Raw genomic sequence first — 16,803 nt, 5'->3', positions numbered from 1 at the left:
GTGTTGGTGGTGGTGGTGGTGGAAATGTGGAGATGGTGGTGGTGGTGGGAAGGTGAAATGTGAGGGAGGAGTGGAGTAATGGAGAATAAGGTAGTTTGGGCGAGTTATGGGGGGCTGGTGGGGGGTTGTTGGAGGGAGGAGTAATGGTGGAGGGGTTGGTGGAGGGAGGAGTAATGGTGAAAAGGTGATCAAACTTCCAGATTACAAATCGGTAAATGATATACCGATACAATATTAGAATCGGTTAATTATTAACCGATATTGTTCTTCGTGTTCTGGGTAATGGGATGAAGGTGTTCATACTGAGGAACAATAACGGTAAATGATTTACCGATTGGTATTTTGACATCGGCAAATCATTTACCGATGGGTAGTTTTGGAATAAAAAAAAAATGCTGGGGCGCGTAGCCTAAAGGGTGGGGTGCCAAACCCAAATCCCACTGAACTTCAGTATAAAATACTTTTTTGGTACATCAAAAAATAAACAAATCAGTATAAAATACTAAGAGCCTTCTTCAAATTTTTTAATTTAAAATCAATTTTAAAACTTACTTTCCAAAAGAAGAAAATAAAATTATTTAAAAAAGATGTTTTACAAAGTCAATAGACATGACTTGAAAACGAAAACGAATAATGTTTCTTTCACACCTCTCTTTGAGGTGGAAAGAGGTAGAATGAGAGAGAGATAGGAAGAAAATAAAAAGTAAGAGAGAAAAAATATGAGATGTGATAGTAAGAGAAGAGAGATAGAAATAAAAATAGATGGAAATATAATTTTTAAAAAATTATGTGTGTACATATCATTATTGAACAAAAACCAAAACTTCCGGCAACTTTTTTGGTACTCCTTAAAAAGTAAAGGATTCCATACCTTTGGTCGGGTTTTCTCCATAATAATTTTCTTAAATTTACAAATTAGTCATTTGTATGGTAAAAGATGAACTAAATGGTACCATACTCTCTTATTTTCTGCAGGTATCGGAGCAGCGCCCTCTCCAAACATTCCTAAGATGTTTTTGTATTTTAATTTTAGAACTATTTTTAAAAAATAATTTTTTAAAGCAATTCCTATTTAATAGAGTTTTCTCTTCAGTTTTTTAAAACTATACATTTTTTTTTGGCTTACAAGTATCGTGTTCTCAGGAGCCAATATTGTTCAAGCCGGAAAGATACATATTATAATATGGCTAACTCTCCTAGTGGGGGAGTGGGGATTTTTCCATCCACACAAAACTCAAACCCAAGACTTTGCTTAAAGGGAATCAAGCATGTAACACTTGAACCAACCAACACCAACCACTAGATGATATTATAACTTGTTTTATAGAACCATAATCAAACACACCCTATATTTTCTGCTTTAGAGGAATGATTTTATTGTCAAGTAAATAAAGACAAAATAGAAAACAAAACTTCCAATAGTGGAAAAAGAAAACACAACTTCTCGCAAATGTTCATTAATCATCACATTAAAGTGATAAAAGCTAAATACTCTAGGCCAAAAGAATAATCCAAATTGCATCTGAATACAGAACTGATCTCTTCAGGTATGAAAGTTCAGCCATGTGAGGTGCCATAAAATGAGGGAAATTGAACTTATTCCAGAGGAGAGAGTAAACAGTGTAAAGTCACTTGTCAAAGCGAATACATCCAATCAGTTTTTTTTCCACAACAATTAACTACAATGGATGATTCAGTCCGTACAATTATTCTGTTGCTTCCACTTGTTGTGAAGTTTCAGGTTGCTTCAGTTTTTCCAAGGAAGAAATTCGACTGTCTAGTGATTCGTAGAGACCATTCATCTGGAAAAGCAAGGAAAGTATAGATATTAATTAAAGCAGCACATGAGGAACAATATTTGCATAAACAACGTGTATACTAGGAAAAATCAATTAAAAGCTTAAAATAAAATTTAAATAACTTCAACACTAGAGTTTTTATACCTCCAGTATAATTGTTACTATTATTTTAATCCAACTTTAGCTATTTTGGTGTTGTAAATCGCTCTTTCAAATTCGACTCGGGTGGTGGTAAGAGTGCAACTAAGGATTGACCTTACAATCTAGGGGTTCAAAATACATTTTTAGTTTATACTATGCTCATGCAAGAATTGTTAATACAAATGCGCATTTAATAGACAGACACTATGCAGGAAAGCTTATAGCCAAGAATTCGTAAGAATAGTGTTAGAAAAATGGAGTATGGACTACATATGTGTGATGCTGATACATGCTTAATTCATAGGAGAAGGGAGAAAAAGCTTCATTCTGTGGATCAAATAGTATATTCAATGATTGCTAAAACAAATACTCAGCAAACTTTGTCATTGATCCATGCAATGAAATATCATTCCTAGAATCTATACTCATGCTTACAAATCAATTACCCATACACAACTGCCTTAGCAACATGGAGTTTAATCAAAATAATGCACAACATTCGTAAGGAGTTTAGCTGTCGTTCTCTACATAGTAATGTCAATTAAAGCGAAAAAATAAATTTCTAAATCAGCAACTAGTTCTGATTGTGAGACATGAATGCCAGCCACATAAGCGAGAAGGGAAAAAAGATTATAACAAATGTGTGAAGAATGTATTATCTCCAAACAAGATTGAAATGAACAATATGGTACAATACAATGTGTAGACTTTTTAAGTAATTTGGATTAATGACTCAAATAGAGAAATCCCAAAAATTCGGCAGCAAAACACAACTTCTTGTGCTACAAACAATTAGAAAAAAAAAACCAACTGCAATTTCTTAATATGATGATGAATAAATTCAATGTTTAAACCATGAGAGAGAGAGAGTTCAAAAACCACATTGATTAGGAACAACAAAAATTATACTGCTGGTCTGCAGCTCCTATGGCATAAATCAATCAAGCAGTCAAGCTATACAATAGTATATTGATAACACTTGAATTTGATAAAATATATCTATATTTCATTGATAATACTTGACTTGACTACAATATATATAGACTAACAAAGAGATAAAGAGAAACTAAATCTATCTAATCCTATCTCTATTTAAATAGATATCATCTCTATTTAAATAGATACTAATCTAAAATACATAAACAAATCTTAACTATATCTCTATGAGATAAGACTAATAATAAACTAAATCTTAATAGATATTCAACACTCCCTCTCAAGCTAAAGCTTACTTAGCTTTAAGCTTGTAACAAATCGAACCCAAGAAGAAAATTATCTTAATAGATATCCCTTATTAATGACGGGCTTGGCAAATCTCTGAATTGAATAACCTTTCAAACTTTTAGTAAATCCATGGCGGCAAGAGACAACTTCTCATACTTGAAATTGAATAATCTTTCGAACTTCTGCTAAATCCATGGGCACGATAAAGACAACTTCTCATACTTGATATGGCTGAAATTGATGCAAGACAAAAACCAATTCTTCTGGAGTGTCGTAGGGTAGCTGAGCCAGCAAACAAGGGCGAAAAACCAGCAACAATACGCCCGAAAACAAAACAAAGCTGAAGCAACAACTCACCAACAACAACCAAACAGAAATAAAACATACTTGAAGTCAATCGATTGATGGCTTATAAGACAAACAATGGTGTCAACTTTGACACAGACAACTCTCAAACATTAGAGAGTGGGCCAACGCAACTCGCAGCTGAAGCCCTAAAACCAGAAAACCAAACAGGGTCAGCGCAACCTGCAGCTGAAGCCCTAAAACCAGAAAACCAAACAATCGAGACAAAACAAACGAAGGTGACACTGTCACCTCCAAAACCAAACCAAACCAAATTGCATAAAGTCAGCCAAGATCATTGTAATAAGAGCATCTCGAACCATGAGACGCAAACTAAGATCTCAAACAGCGAGAAACATCGCAGATGAGTAAACACAGCAGACTCACGAACCAAACTAGAAGAGTTGGACCGGACGATCACCACGGTGGCGGCACAACACCTCAAAACAGAGCCAAACAATAAAATCCTTTACACCGGAGATCTAAACAATGCAACCCTTCACCAAACAAACGAATTACCATTGCCAATTGCCAAGGAGAAGAATTTCAATTCTTGCAATCACATGCAACATTCAAAGACTATCAATAGTGTAGCAGCGCAATACAATTAGATCCAACCAAACACTTCTTCATTACAACCTCCACCAAACCAGCAACAAAGGGTAACGATTGTCGAAGGTGTTGATTGTGGTCTTTATTAGGATATTTAGCAATATCCAACACTTCCCCTCAAGCTAGAGCATATATGTCATATGCATAGCTTGTAACAAATATAATTAAGATATTTCCAGATCTTCCCCTCAAGCTAGAGCATATATGTCATATGCATAGCTTGCAACAAATATAATTAACTTGCGGAGAAAAGCTACTGCTGCCAAACACAATGTTAGTGAATCTGCGAAATCTGAAATTGCTCAAACTGTTGCATCAAGGAAATCTCAACCTTGTCATGAACCAGAATTGTAATGATGTTGGTCGAACACTTCATCACTGTGAACACATTAATTTATGAAAAACTGATTTTGATCGCCACAAATGTAATGATCTTTTTGTGATTTCTATACTGAAAATTCAGTATATGAATTGGCAAAGAAGGAAATTGACGAAGAAATCATAGGAGAATCACAAGATGAAGGGCATTAGTAGTGTTCTTTTCCATCAAAACTTCAATACCACTGCTGTTGATGAAATAGAAAGGAAAGCTCCAACAAAAACCTCTTCTGAAGCTTTACCACCACATAACGATAAAGTAAGTTCACACATGCACATAAATAGAAAAATCTGAAGTAGGCATCCAAGAACAACAAACAATACTCTGGATCTGGGCAAAAGGACCCCTGAAACAGCACCAGGAGGGGTAGACGACCTTGTCTGTGCAATTGCGACGGCGAAAGGATGCTTGGAGGGTGGCGCGAGTGTAACTCACTCGCTGAGAAGAAGACGGCGCGTGGAAGGACATTGATAGTGGCTGAACATTACTAGGGTTCCAAGACAAAGGGGACCATAATCAGAAAGAAACGAGGCCGTAAGAAAACGGCTAGAACTAACAAGCGGAAGCAAAGTACGAAAAATAAATCCAGAAAGATTTGGAAAGTCACCATGAGGGGGCTCACGGGGGAGGAGCCCCCTCACAGCGGTAGGATCGAAACTTGCGCTCTGATACCAACTTGAATTTGATAAAATATATCTATATTTCATTGATAATACTTGACTTGACTACAATATATATAGACTAACAAAGAGATAAAGAGAAACTAAATCTATCTAATCCTATCTCTATTTAAATAGATATCATCTCTATTTAAATAGATACTAATCTAAAATACATAAACAAATCTTAACTATATCTCTATGAGATAAGACTAATAATAAACTAAATCTTAATAGATATACAATAGTATATTGATAACAACAACTGATATACTCACACCCCAAGAATATAACATAACGATATACAAATTATTTAACTAGATTCATCCTCAATTTCAAGTCCCGAAGAAACACAGTTAACGAAAAGTTTGCCTGTTCTGTTATGCTTGTCCAACTAACAAGAAAAAGTCACTAAAGATTCAGACCACTCTGCATAAAACTAAAGAAAGGGAAATAGGAGAATGCTAGATCCAAATTAAGGGAATAAAATAAATCTGCTAGAGGTTATGAGGAGGTCTTGCAATGAAAAACACATTCAAAAAATCTGTTTACAGATTTAGGATGCAAGACAAGGAATATTATGAGACCAAGAAATATGTATAGAAAGGTAATGGAGAAACAAGCCAAGGCAAGGAGCAAAATATAAGCAACAACAAACCAGGCAACAGAAATAACAGCCTGGAGCATGTTGTGCAAACTAAAGACAAGCTCAACAAACAACAGATCACAAGTATGTGTTGAGAGGGTCAAGTAGGAATCAGTTCTATCAAATATGGGTTCAACACAGCAGCTGTTAACAGGTAAGACTAAGTACTGTTTGGCTGGAGGGGAAGGGATTGGATGGAGGGGGCCAAAACCCCTATAACTCAATTTTATCTCCGCTCCAGAAGTGGAGGGTTTTGGAGGGGAAATATTATGTATGACAAAAGTATCTATTATTACGTTATAAAACTTGAAACTGTATTTTAAAAGTAAGGACAATTAAAGTAAATCTGTTTTAGAATCCTACCACTCCTCTCATGAACCAAACACGAAAGGGATTTCTCCTCACCTCCTCTTAACCGAACATGATAAGAATTAAAATCTCTCCCCTCTCATCCCGTCCATCGAAATCCCCCCTCCCCTTCCTTCCGTTGAACCAAACACATCCTTATGTAATAGGTTATTGCACCAGGAAAATGACCTTCAGATAGTTTGGAGGGGAAACATTTGGTATGACAAAAGAACTGTGTTTGAAACTTGTTTTAAAATCCATCCCCTCCTCTCATGAACCAAACATGAAAAAGGGGCTATTTCTCCTCACCTCTTAACCAAACATGAAAAGGATTAAAATCTATCCGCTCTATCAGAATCCCCACCCCCCCCACCATCTTCCCTGTGTTGCTTAGACTATTGCACCAGGAAAATGACCTTCAGATAGTTTAGTTTGTACATGTCACTCACTATACATAACGGAAAGTTAACTTTTTTTCAACCGCAACTTATGACTACCTCTCAATTTTCCAAACTTAGTATGGCCTTCAAGAGCATGCTCCCCCCTACCCCCAGCCCAAAAAAGGAACCATTAAACCAATTAGAGACTGTCTTTTCCAACTCATTCACACAAAATATATTATATCAACCAAACAAGGATAAGAAGATGAAACAGTCTGCCCCTGCATCTGCGGCGCAGTCCTCACTTCACAAATCAAAAGACAACAACAAATACACATTTACCATCTAAACTTGAATAGTAAATAAAAAGAAAAAAGCTACCCTCCCTAGCCCTAAACCTAAATCATTAGAAAAGCTTTAAAACACAGCATCGCGATAACCATTGACAATTGGCACATTGCATAAGACATTAAACCAAGCCACATCAACAAAAACTCAGATTTTAAATCCAAATAAAAAGCTATTCAACTCAACAACAAACACCATAATCATCATGATATCAGTTTTTTCCCTCTTTCTAACCAACAGGGTAATCTAATTGCTTCCTACAGGTTCTTTCAATTAACGAAATGATTACAATAAAAGATGAAAAAAGCAAAAATTTAGCGAAAGAAAAAAGGGGGAAATGGTGATTTTTGCATTGGATTGGAATATTGGATGGATGAAGAAGGTACCTGTTGAGTGAAGGATTGGTGAGCGAGCTTGTAATCCCGGTGCAGGATGTAGAGACCGGCGAACGACGCCGTAGCAGCACCGATGAAGAACGACGCCAATCGAACTCTCAGCACGTACCCCATTTTCCCCCTTTTCTTCTTCTTCTTCTTCTTCCTCAATTGCAGAGAAGAATCTTAACCCTCTCTCGATGCTGCGAAAACGTCGCCGTTTTGTCTTTAGAGGCCTCGTGCAAGCCACGCTGGACTATGACTCAGCGACGTCGTTTTAGCCACAATAAACTTTTCCCACTTTATTCTTGGTTTGAAAATTTAATTGGAAACCCAACTGGTAAATAAATGGACAAACTTAAGTGCAGTTTTTATTATTCTCCAATTATATGGATGTTATTTCAAAAAAAAAAATTATATATCTAAAATGTTTCTTCAAGGCTAATCCATCATCCATGAACCAAATATTCCAAGCTCTTTCACTTCATATGTTCAGGATCTACTGGACTTAGTACATTAACAATGACTAATTTGAATATTTAACTTGGGCATATATGATACTCCTTGCATAAGGGTGGCCACCCCATTTGCATAATATTCTATTAAGGATTTTTTTCACTTGAAGGGCGGTCACCCCATTTTGAAACTACTTGATTATGTCATTGATTATCTACCCTCCAACGACAAGGCTCACTTAAACCAACCTATGAACGAAGTGCTCCAAGTCCTATTACTTAGTGTGAGGTTTTGCACCCTCATGCTTGAAAAAAATAATGTAAATGATTAAACTGCTATAAGTAGCGAAGAAAACCATGGAAAGGGAAAACTTGCTCATATATTTAAATAAAACGAAATGGAAATTACGATTCGACCCAAATACACTTAAAACAAATTACGATCAGACCCAATCAACAACAACTTCAACCGCACACAAACGAAAAGAGATTTGCAAAAATGAACAATGGCGTCAACGAATCCGCCTCCCCATTCTTAGGTTTTCAAAAATTGAATAATATTCTAAATTACTCTAAAACTTCACATTTCTTCGATTGACCCCCTTTTTTAATTTACGGAATTTACCTCGAACTTACTTGTTAAGATCGGTTATCACCGGTGAAAAAAAACGTGTCCGCTATGGCCTTTAAAAACAAATGTACATTAGACACCCCAAGTGCACATATATGATTTTTGAAAGGTGATCATAATCTTGTCCTGTGGAGAAGAAGAAGTAGCAGCAGCGCTAGGGTTTTGTGTTCTGCTCTGTCATTGTGAAGAAGAACCAAGAGAATGTGGAACGGTGATCCTCCTCCTCTCCCCATCTTACCCACCGAGAAGATTCAAAAGGTGCAAACTTTTTACTTCAACTCATTCCATTACCCCGCATTCATACTCTTACGTTGTTGTTTGTCATCTCTAGATTTGTGGCTACGCTATGTTCCTATTGGGGTTTCATAAAAATGTCACCTTTCCATTGTTCTTGTCATAATCGTGTTCTGTTCACCAAATGTGTATGGTGCTCATCTCTTTCTCTTTCCTTGTACCCTAAGTTATTAATTTGGTTTTGCATTTGGGATCATTTCATTGTGTAAACTTGCTTTGTTGAATTCATTTGGTGCTATGTGTTCATGATCTCCATTCATAACAGGGGGCATCAGCTTTTGCAATGGACTAATGGAGTATGGTTCTTTTGGGTGTGTGTGTGTGTTTTCGGTTTCGAAAAGATAAATGCATGATGCATTTTGGTATAAAGTTTGGACCTTTGATTGGAACAATGGTATGCATAATGCATTTTGGTAAAAAGTTTGGACCTTTGATTGAACAAGTGGTATCCACTATCCATAAAGCACTTTGGTAAAAAGGTTGGACCTTTGATTGAAATAATGGTATGAATAATGCATTTTGGTATCAAGTTTGGACCTTTGGTTGAAACAATGGTATGAATAATGCATTTTGGTATCAAGTTTGGATCTTTGTTGAAACAATGATTAGTAGAATCTCTGTGTTTGCTTGTCTCATATTGACAAGTTCTTGCTCTTGGTGCAGTTATTGGAGGAGAACAATGAGCTGTTCTTGGCAATAATGGAATTACAAAACCAGGGAAGATTCATTGAAATCACCCAGTAAGTAGTCAATTATTTTTCATTTGGATTTTGTTGTTGCTTTTAATTGTTTCTAGGTTACCAAGTGGTTTCAGTTCCCTTTCTTGTTTCTGTCTTGGTCCTCTGAATAATTTTATTTGTGCTTCATTATTTTGTTGAATTCAAATTAGCACTCCATGGAAGTTAGCTTGGGAACTCTATACTTCACATTAACATATTGTGCCTATTTGTGCTTAGTTTGTTTCTATCTTCTCCAATACATTGTATTGTGTCAACTAAAACACAGCTTCACTTACTCTCTACTTTCATGAACATATCATCCCTGAAGACAAACAGGGACAATACATCCACTAGTGAAGTTGTGCTTCAGTTTACAAAATACAATTTATGCTTACTCTTGAAAAACCAGGATTATAAAAAGTTGTGTATGTCTTAAATATCAAAGCACATATAATCTGATAAGTTGAACTCAATTAAGATGCAGACAGGGATTAATTAAAAACTATGTTACAAATATATTTTTCAATTTCCATAATCAGCTAATATTTGGTTGTATCATTACTCCATAGAATAGTTTTATTACAGAATGTTGCAATTGTGAAATTACTTGCTCATGAAACACATTGTAGAAATGGCGTTGCTTGTTTGAAGTATTCTATCTTCTGTACCTTGTTCATTCATGCAGATATTTGTTCTCTCTGGTTAAATATATGTTAGTTTAGAAGAAGAGAGGACTAGAGAAGGCATATTTTAGATGTAAAGTACCCCCATTTTGCTGCTAAAATAGAGTTTATTTGTAAAAAGAGAGTAAAATACTTAAACTAGGTTGCTTTGAGTAGAAACTGAATAGATCTGAGTCAATTGGGATGGTGAATTTGGCTCTAACTGCAGAGTGCACTTTATAGTCTAAAATGCAGAATTACAATGATGGATTTAGAAAATAGCAGAGTGGATTTTATGACTTCTTTGTTATATAAGTGCATGAATTTAATTACAATCTCAGTTATTGATTATCCAATCAATGATTTAACTCTATGTTTTACTCTCTTCAATGCACTCATCATCACTTAAGAAGAGTTAAAGGACATGTCTGTTATCTGATCATAAGTTATTGGGGCTGGATTTTTCTTTTAGTCCTTGTACGCATACCTCTAGGATTATGCCCCATAATTTTCAGATGTTGAAAAATGATTCTGCACATCTCAAATTTGTAACAAATAAAACATTGCAGTAAATGCTTTAGATTTTCATACTTTTATGACATGTCACATTGAGGTATATTTAGTGAAGTTATATCATAAGTCAGAACATTCTATATGTTGACTCTAATTATCTCTTTCTCTTTCCATTTGATGAATGTAAGTCATTGCAAGGTGTTCTCATATTTGAATTCTTTTGTATTGCAAGTATCATGTTTTAGCCTTATGTTTTTGTTGCCTTCTCAATTGTTAACTATAGTTTGTGATATTTATTTCATAATATTTAAGCTTGTACATTGACCTATGAAAAAGGCGAGCCTCAGAGCAACGATAAGGTTGCTGCCATGTGACTTTGCGGTCACAGGTCCGGGCCGTAGATTAGCCTCTTGCAGCAATGCAAAGTAAGGTTTGCCTACATTAGATCCACAAAGTGGATCTGGCCCCTCTTTGTACCTCGCGCATAGAGGGAGCTTTACAGAACCAAGTTTGCCCTTTGTTTTACACTGACCTATGACATTTTATCCGAATTACCTGGCACAGGTATCAGATCAGGCTTCAGAATAACTTGATATTTCTAGCAAAGCTTGCTGATAATGATCCTCAAGCAAAGACGCTTTCCCAGGTTCTTAACATCATTAGCTAATTCAGCGAAACCTAGTTTTGAATTGCAACTTTTCCTCACTTGAGAATTGTGTAACAGGAGCAAGACCGACAACAATCTCATGTAGCAATGTCCCAGCAACAACAATGGCAAGGCATGCAGTCTCAACCTCATGTAGCAATGTCCCAGAAACAACAAGGACAAGGCATGCAGCCTCAATCTCATGTAGCAATGTCCTGGCAACAACAAGGGCAAGGCACGCAGCCTCAACCTCATGTAGCAATGTCCCAGCAACAACCAGATCATGCCTCCTTAACCTTGCCTATGGTGGGTATGAATGATGAGCAGCAGCAGCAAGAGAAACAGCATCTGCCAATTCCTCTACAAAAATCGGGTCTCTCGACTTCAAATCAGCCTTTCCAGATGAATGAGCAGCAGCATAATCTCCAAGCTTTCTTCCGGCAGCAGCTTCAACATGTCCCCAGAACCAGTGAAAGCATGTATCAGGCCTCTCAAACCAGACTCGGTAGCATGACTGATGCCCCACCAAGCAACCATTTTGGCTCAGGCATGGGTCCTAGTTGGTCTTAGAGAAGTCATCATCATTATGTTCTGGTGAAGAACTGGAAATACAAACACCATAAAGATGTTTTCAGCTCAACTGATATCTTTTTTTTTCAACAGTAACTGAATAGATATAAAAGTGAAAAATACTACTTTTTTATCGGATTAGCTGTTATTTTGTTACCTAATTTTATTGCTACTGCTCAATCTGAGTTCCCTTTAAATCTGATGACGCTGGGGGTAGTAGGCGCCGCCATATGCAAAAATGTTTACCTTAAGCCTACAGAAGTTAGCCTTGAGATGGTTCCAATCTCTACCTCTGAGATTCATAAGATGTTGGGATAGCTTAGCCTTTGGGTTCATTCACAACTCAGAATCCTTGTAGAATCATACAAGGGAGAACGAGCATGTTTCTAAGAATATGCATTGGTCCCAAATCTAGACCCCTAAGTGAACCTCCATTTAGGTAAAAGTCCATTTAGTTAAAACTTAAAAGTGAGTAATAAATAGGAATGGAAGAAGTAAATAGTCATTTACCTGACTCCAAAATTTCGATTTCCACCTATGGATTAAGGAGTTTTTTATATTTCTGAAAATAAGGACTCCAGCTGCTAATTTTACTTTTAACTTTTTGAACATAATTAGAATAATTTTACGCATTGAGCCTAAATATTTATGAAATAATTAATGAAAAGGACCGCAAATAATAATGTTAAAGAATACCGGAAGATAGTTGGAATCGAAGAAACCTTTTTGAAACTACTAATGGATCACTTCCCCTGCTATTGGCTTTTCCTGATTTTGTCCTGTTTCAATTTGTGACTTCCTTTGCTATTGCATTAATGTATAGGGTTGTCTGTTTTGTTTCCGTACTATTTAGCAATCCTCTAAAGAATAACTATCCTACCAACAAGGTTTAACATAATTTGTAGATAGTTTGCCTCATCAAGCATCTAGTATAGGATTTAATTCTTAGTCGGTGTGTATGTAGAATGATTTGTTAAAAGAGATCTACCCGCTTAATGTGTTCTCAGACCCTCAAAGAGATTAGTCTCATATCTGTCTAATGTAGGATACATTGGTGCAACCAAAGAAAAAAGAATACCCACATTTACTAAGTAACAACATGTAGACATTATTAATACTCCATATGTTTCTAATTTGAGATTAATTTCTATGCACCGACGGTGTAAATAAGTTTAACACCATCATTCAATCACATCCCTCCATTTTGTTAGCTTACAATTAATTTTGAATTTAAGAATATCTAAAAATAGAAAATGGAAGGTTGTGATTGAATGATGGTGTAAAACTTTTTACACCGTCGGTGCATAGAAATTAATCTCTTCTAATTTTAGACCATTTAGAGATATGTTTGATGTCCTTTTATAGGGGGTGTATCAAGTGAGAGTAAAATTTATTGTAAGATATGAGAGAATCAAATCGTGACCATACAATTATAAATGGACGGTTGTGATTTAATGTCATTTAATGATCATGTGACTTTTTAAAAAAATCATGTGACTTTATGTTTTAATCTTGACCATTCATGTTAGATTTAATAGTCACAATTTTATACTCTCAACTCTCACAATAAACATTACTCTCACTTAATACGCATTCATCCTTTTATATAAGACCTTCCACTAAATCTTAGAAATATTTATTATCATTTTACATATAAAACTCACATTTATTGAACTTTACTAATTCCAAGACTTTAATTACCACTAATAATTAATTCTTCAATGCTACCTAATACTCCCTCCGTTCCTGATCTTTTGTTGTTTAAGGTTATGCACATTGTTTAAGAGTGCAATCATTGAAATATTTGTTGACATAAACACCCTTATTTAATGTTGAGTTAGAGTGAAGAGAGAATAGTAATTATTGGTTAAAAAACTTGTTATGATTTTGATTGGTGAAAATAAAAGGTGGTAGGTGAGAGATATAGTATTAAATGAGGGTATACATGAAATAAATTGAGAAAAAATGCATTGGGTTTGTAAAACAACAAATGTTTTGGAATTTAGACCAAAACTTAAAACAACAAAAGATCAGGAACGGAGGGAGTACAAATTAAGGGCAAATGAGAAGACAACAAAAAAATTTAGAAAAACGAAAACTACTAACATAACGTCATCCCGTGTTTTCTTAATAAGCGTAATTGTGTTAAGAAAATCTTATAATTAAGAATGAATGCAACAATACGATCACTAAACCATATCTTTGACTAGCAGTCAAATACTCTCAACAACATTCAATAAAAACTTTGTTTCAAAAATATTTATTATCATTTTACATATATACCCCTCTTGCATTTATTGAACTTTTGAAATTCCAAGACTTACTACTAACAATTACTTCCGCTCATCCAAAATATAAGTTGTTTTAGCATTTGTACCATGTTCCAAAATAGAAGTTATTTTACAAATCAAAAGCATTTTCCCACTCGTATTCCTTCTATGCCCTCATTTAATATTATACTATCTCTGTTGCTTATTAACTGTCCACTTAGCATTTCAAGAGAGCATTAGATAATTTTTTTCCCAAATAATACCCTTGTTAGAGTAAATAATTGAGGAAATGTAAAATACATTACAGAAGGGTAAAATAGGAAAATAAACAATACTTTTCTGAAAATTAACAATATTAATTGCGCTCCTAAATATTTGTTTATTTTCTCTCTGAAAGTTATATAGGAACAAATGTAGTATATCTTACCTGCTACATTTAATTTTCATCTACCACAACTCTCACTATGCACTTGACCAAAAATCACATTTATCTCCCCTTAATATAACTCAACTTAAATAGGAGCATTTCAATCAACATAGTTAAAAAGGACGAGTTATTAATACCCATGTATAACCTTAAATAACTTATATTTTAGAACGGAGGAAGACATGGAGTATTTCTTCAATGCTACCTTACACAAATTAAGGGAAAATGGGAAATTTTTTAGAAAAACTAAAACTACTAACATAACATAATCACATGTTATCTTAATAATAATAATTGTCTTAAAAAATCTTATAATTAGGAATGAAGGGAGTAATGTGATCATTAACTATACCTTCGACTAGCAGTCAAATACTCTCAGCAAGATTCGGCAAAAACTTTGTAACAACTACCTAAGAATAGTTCTTAGATAGTTTTTTTTTTTGCTTATAAAAAAAACCTACCCAAGAACAGTAAGTGCTTGTTTGATTTTCCACAAACCGACATTTGTTAGCTTGGTAATGAGTATTCTTAAGTTACAAGGCAATAAACTTTTGTTGAAGTTCAGTCGACAAACACAAGTTGATTATTCTCATGTTAAATTAAACTTGGACACGAAAAAAGTTAAATTTTGCAACTACATTTTCTAGGTTTAGGGTTTAGGGTGATTATATTTTAAAGGCTTAAATGCATTTGTTGCCCCTGATGTATCGTCAATGTGCAAATGACAATCCGACTCTTTTTTTGTCGACGTTTGTACCATAATGTTTTGAGAAAGTATAGCGAATGCCCCTCCGTCAGATTGACGTTAAAAAACTGACGGAGGGGCTGACGTGGATTTTCTTTTTTTATTTTTCTTTTATTTCCTCAGATGCCACGTCATTAAATGAAAATAAAAACCTTGAAAATTGGTTGGAGAGGTTCGAGCCCAAGACCTCGTAGTGGCAAAACACACACATTACCAGTTGAGCTACATGGAATTATTTAATTTAACAACCGGATTTTATTTATTTCATATATCTTCTTCATCTTCTTTCTTCTTCCCTTACCAATCAAACTCTAACCTCACCATTGTTGCATCTGAGCTTGTGCACTTCGATTCTGACTTGCCCCATTACAAAACCAAAGATGGGGTGTGCAGAGATCCTTCTGGCAATGGCAGAATCGTTTCACCCATATTGATGTGGGTAGAAGCTCTTGACCTCATCTTTCAGAAGCTTTCAAAATCAAATTTCGATTTTTCCAAGGTTGCAGGTGTTTTTGGGAGTGGACAACAGCATGGTAGTGTTTATTGGAAGAAGGGTAGTTCTCAGATTTTGTCATCATTGGATGCTAAGAAGCCATTGTTAGGTCAGCTTGAAAGTGCCTTTTCCATTAGGGGGTCCCCAATTGGGATGGATTGTAGCACCACTAAACAGTGTTAGGGAAATCGCTGGGGCGTGAAGGGTCTTCGCCACCATGGTGTCGCCGTGTCGTGATAGTGGCGACGACGGTGGCTGGTGGGGCTGCGGAGGAAGGAGTTTCAATCTGGGTTGGGCTGTTGGGGTTAGGGATTGGTAAGGGAAGAAGATGAATGATGAGGAAGAAGATGAAGAAGATATATGAAATAAATAAAATTCTATTGTGAAATATATCAATTGTCCATGTAGCTCAATTGGCAATGTGTGTGTTTTGCCACTACGAGGTCCTGGGTTCGAACCTCTCCAACAAATTTTCAAGGTTTTTATTTTCATTTAATGACGTGGCATCTGAAGAAATAAAAGAAAAATAAAAAAAGAAAATCCACATCAGCCCCTCCGTTAGTTTTTTAACGTCAATCTGACGGAGGGGCATTCGCTATACTTTCTCAAAACACTGAGGGTACAAACGTCGACAAAAAAAGAGTAAGGTTGTCTTTTGCACATTGGCGATACATCAGGGGCAACAAATGCATTTAAGCCTATTTTAAAACATTAATTAAAAAATATATCAGTAATTTTAATGGAACATTATAAAATTCCAGAATTGATTGTATGCACATCAGAATCTATAATAGGTCCATCCAAGAATTGATTTTAGAACTAGAACCACCCACTCGCAAAAAGCTGTGGAGAATTTATTCTATCACTCAAACACAACCCAATATGAGTAGTGGAGTAGACAAGAGCGAACAAACCAAAATGGCCAAACGGCCAAACGCATTGACAAAGCGCAAGACCCAAATCTAAACTTCGCAGTACATGTAACAACAAAATTAAAACACGTTCAAAATAGAACACCAATTCATTAAATTGAACAAATACTATCAGATTTCGAACCAGCTAAATTATAGAAGCTGTAGGTAATGTGGTTTCAATTACTAATATTAAACAGATAAATAAGGAG

General features: G+C 35.4%; 2 protein-coding genes across 3 annotated transcripts; one reads left to right on the top strand and one right to left on the bottom strand.

The window, feature by feature from the left end:
• Positions 1–1,400: 1,400 nt before the first annotated feature.
• LOC130745852 (uncharacterized) lies at positions 1,401–7,463 on the bottom strand. The gene is made up of 2 exons (XM_057598258.1): positions 7,268–7,463; positions 1,401–1,802 (listed from the first exon to the last, which is right to left on the bottom strand). Exons 1-2 carry the CDS (start codon positions 7,388–7,390, stop codon positions 1,707–1,709), a joined length of 219 nt encoding a protein of 72 aa, XP_057454241.1. The 5' UTR covers positions 7,391–7,463; the 3' UTR covers positions 1,401–1,706.
• A 996-nt stretch (positions 7,464–8,459) lies between these two features.
• Positions 8,460–12,086, top strand: LOC130732006 (GRF1-interacting factor 1-like). Of its 2 annotated transcripts, none has more exons than XM_057584148.1 (4): positions 8,460–8,599; positions 9,299–9,375; positions 11,094–11,175; positions 11,254–12,085. In XM_057584148.1, exons 1-4 carry the CDS (start codon positions 8,543–8,545, stop codon positions 11,743–11,745), a joined length of 708 nt encoding a protein of 235 aa, XP_057440131.1. In that variant the 5' UTR covers positions 8,460–8,542; the 3' UTR covers positions 11,746–12,085. The 2 variants fall into 2 exon arrangements, with proteins under 2 accessions (XP_057440131.1, XP_057440132.1); XM_057584149.1 differs by lacking the exon at positions 8,460–8,599 and adding an exon at positions 8,785–9,189 and having other exon boundaries at positions 11,254–12,086.
• Positions 12,087–16,803: the final 4,717 nt, after the last annotated feature.

Source organism: Lotus japonicus, chromosome 1 (genome assembly GCF_012489685.1).
Source record: "Lotus japonicus ecotype B-129 chromosome 1, LjGifu_v1.2".
In the NCBI taxonomy this organism is placed as follows: domain Eukaryota; kingdom Viridiplantae; phylum Streptophyta; class Magnoliopsida; order Fabales; family Fabaceae; genus Lotus; species Lotus japonicus.
The sequence above is the reverse complement of the archived record's forward strand: the minus strand, read 5'-3'. Positions and strand labels throughout refer to the sequence as shown.

Excerpts from the sequence above, each read along its gene's own strand:
- LOC130732006 (XM_057584148.1), top strand. The coding sequence starts at position 8,543 with ATGTGGAACGGTGATCCTCCTCCTCTCCCCATCTTACCCACCGAGAAG. Across the intron at positions 9,376-11,093 it reads AGATTCATTGAAATCACCCA|GTATCAGATCAGGCTTCAGA; the intron begins GTAAGTAGTCAA and ends TACCTGGCACAG. Across the intron at positions 11,176-11,253 it reads AAGCAAAGACGCTTTCCCAG|GAGCAAGACCGACAACAATC; the intron begins GTTCTTAACATC and ends ATTGTGTAACAG.
- LOC130745852 (XM_057598258.1), bottom strand. The coding sequence starts at position 7,390 with ATGGGGTACGTGCTGAGAGTTCGATTGGCGTCGTTCTTCATCGGTGCT. Across the intron at positions 1,803-7,267 it reads ACCAATCCTTCACTCAACAG|ATGAATGGTCTCTACGAATC; the intron begins GTACCTTCTTCA and ends TTGCTTTTCCAG.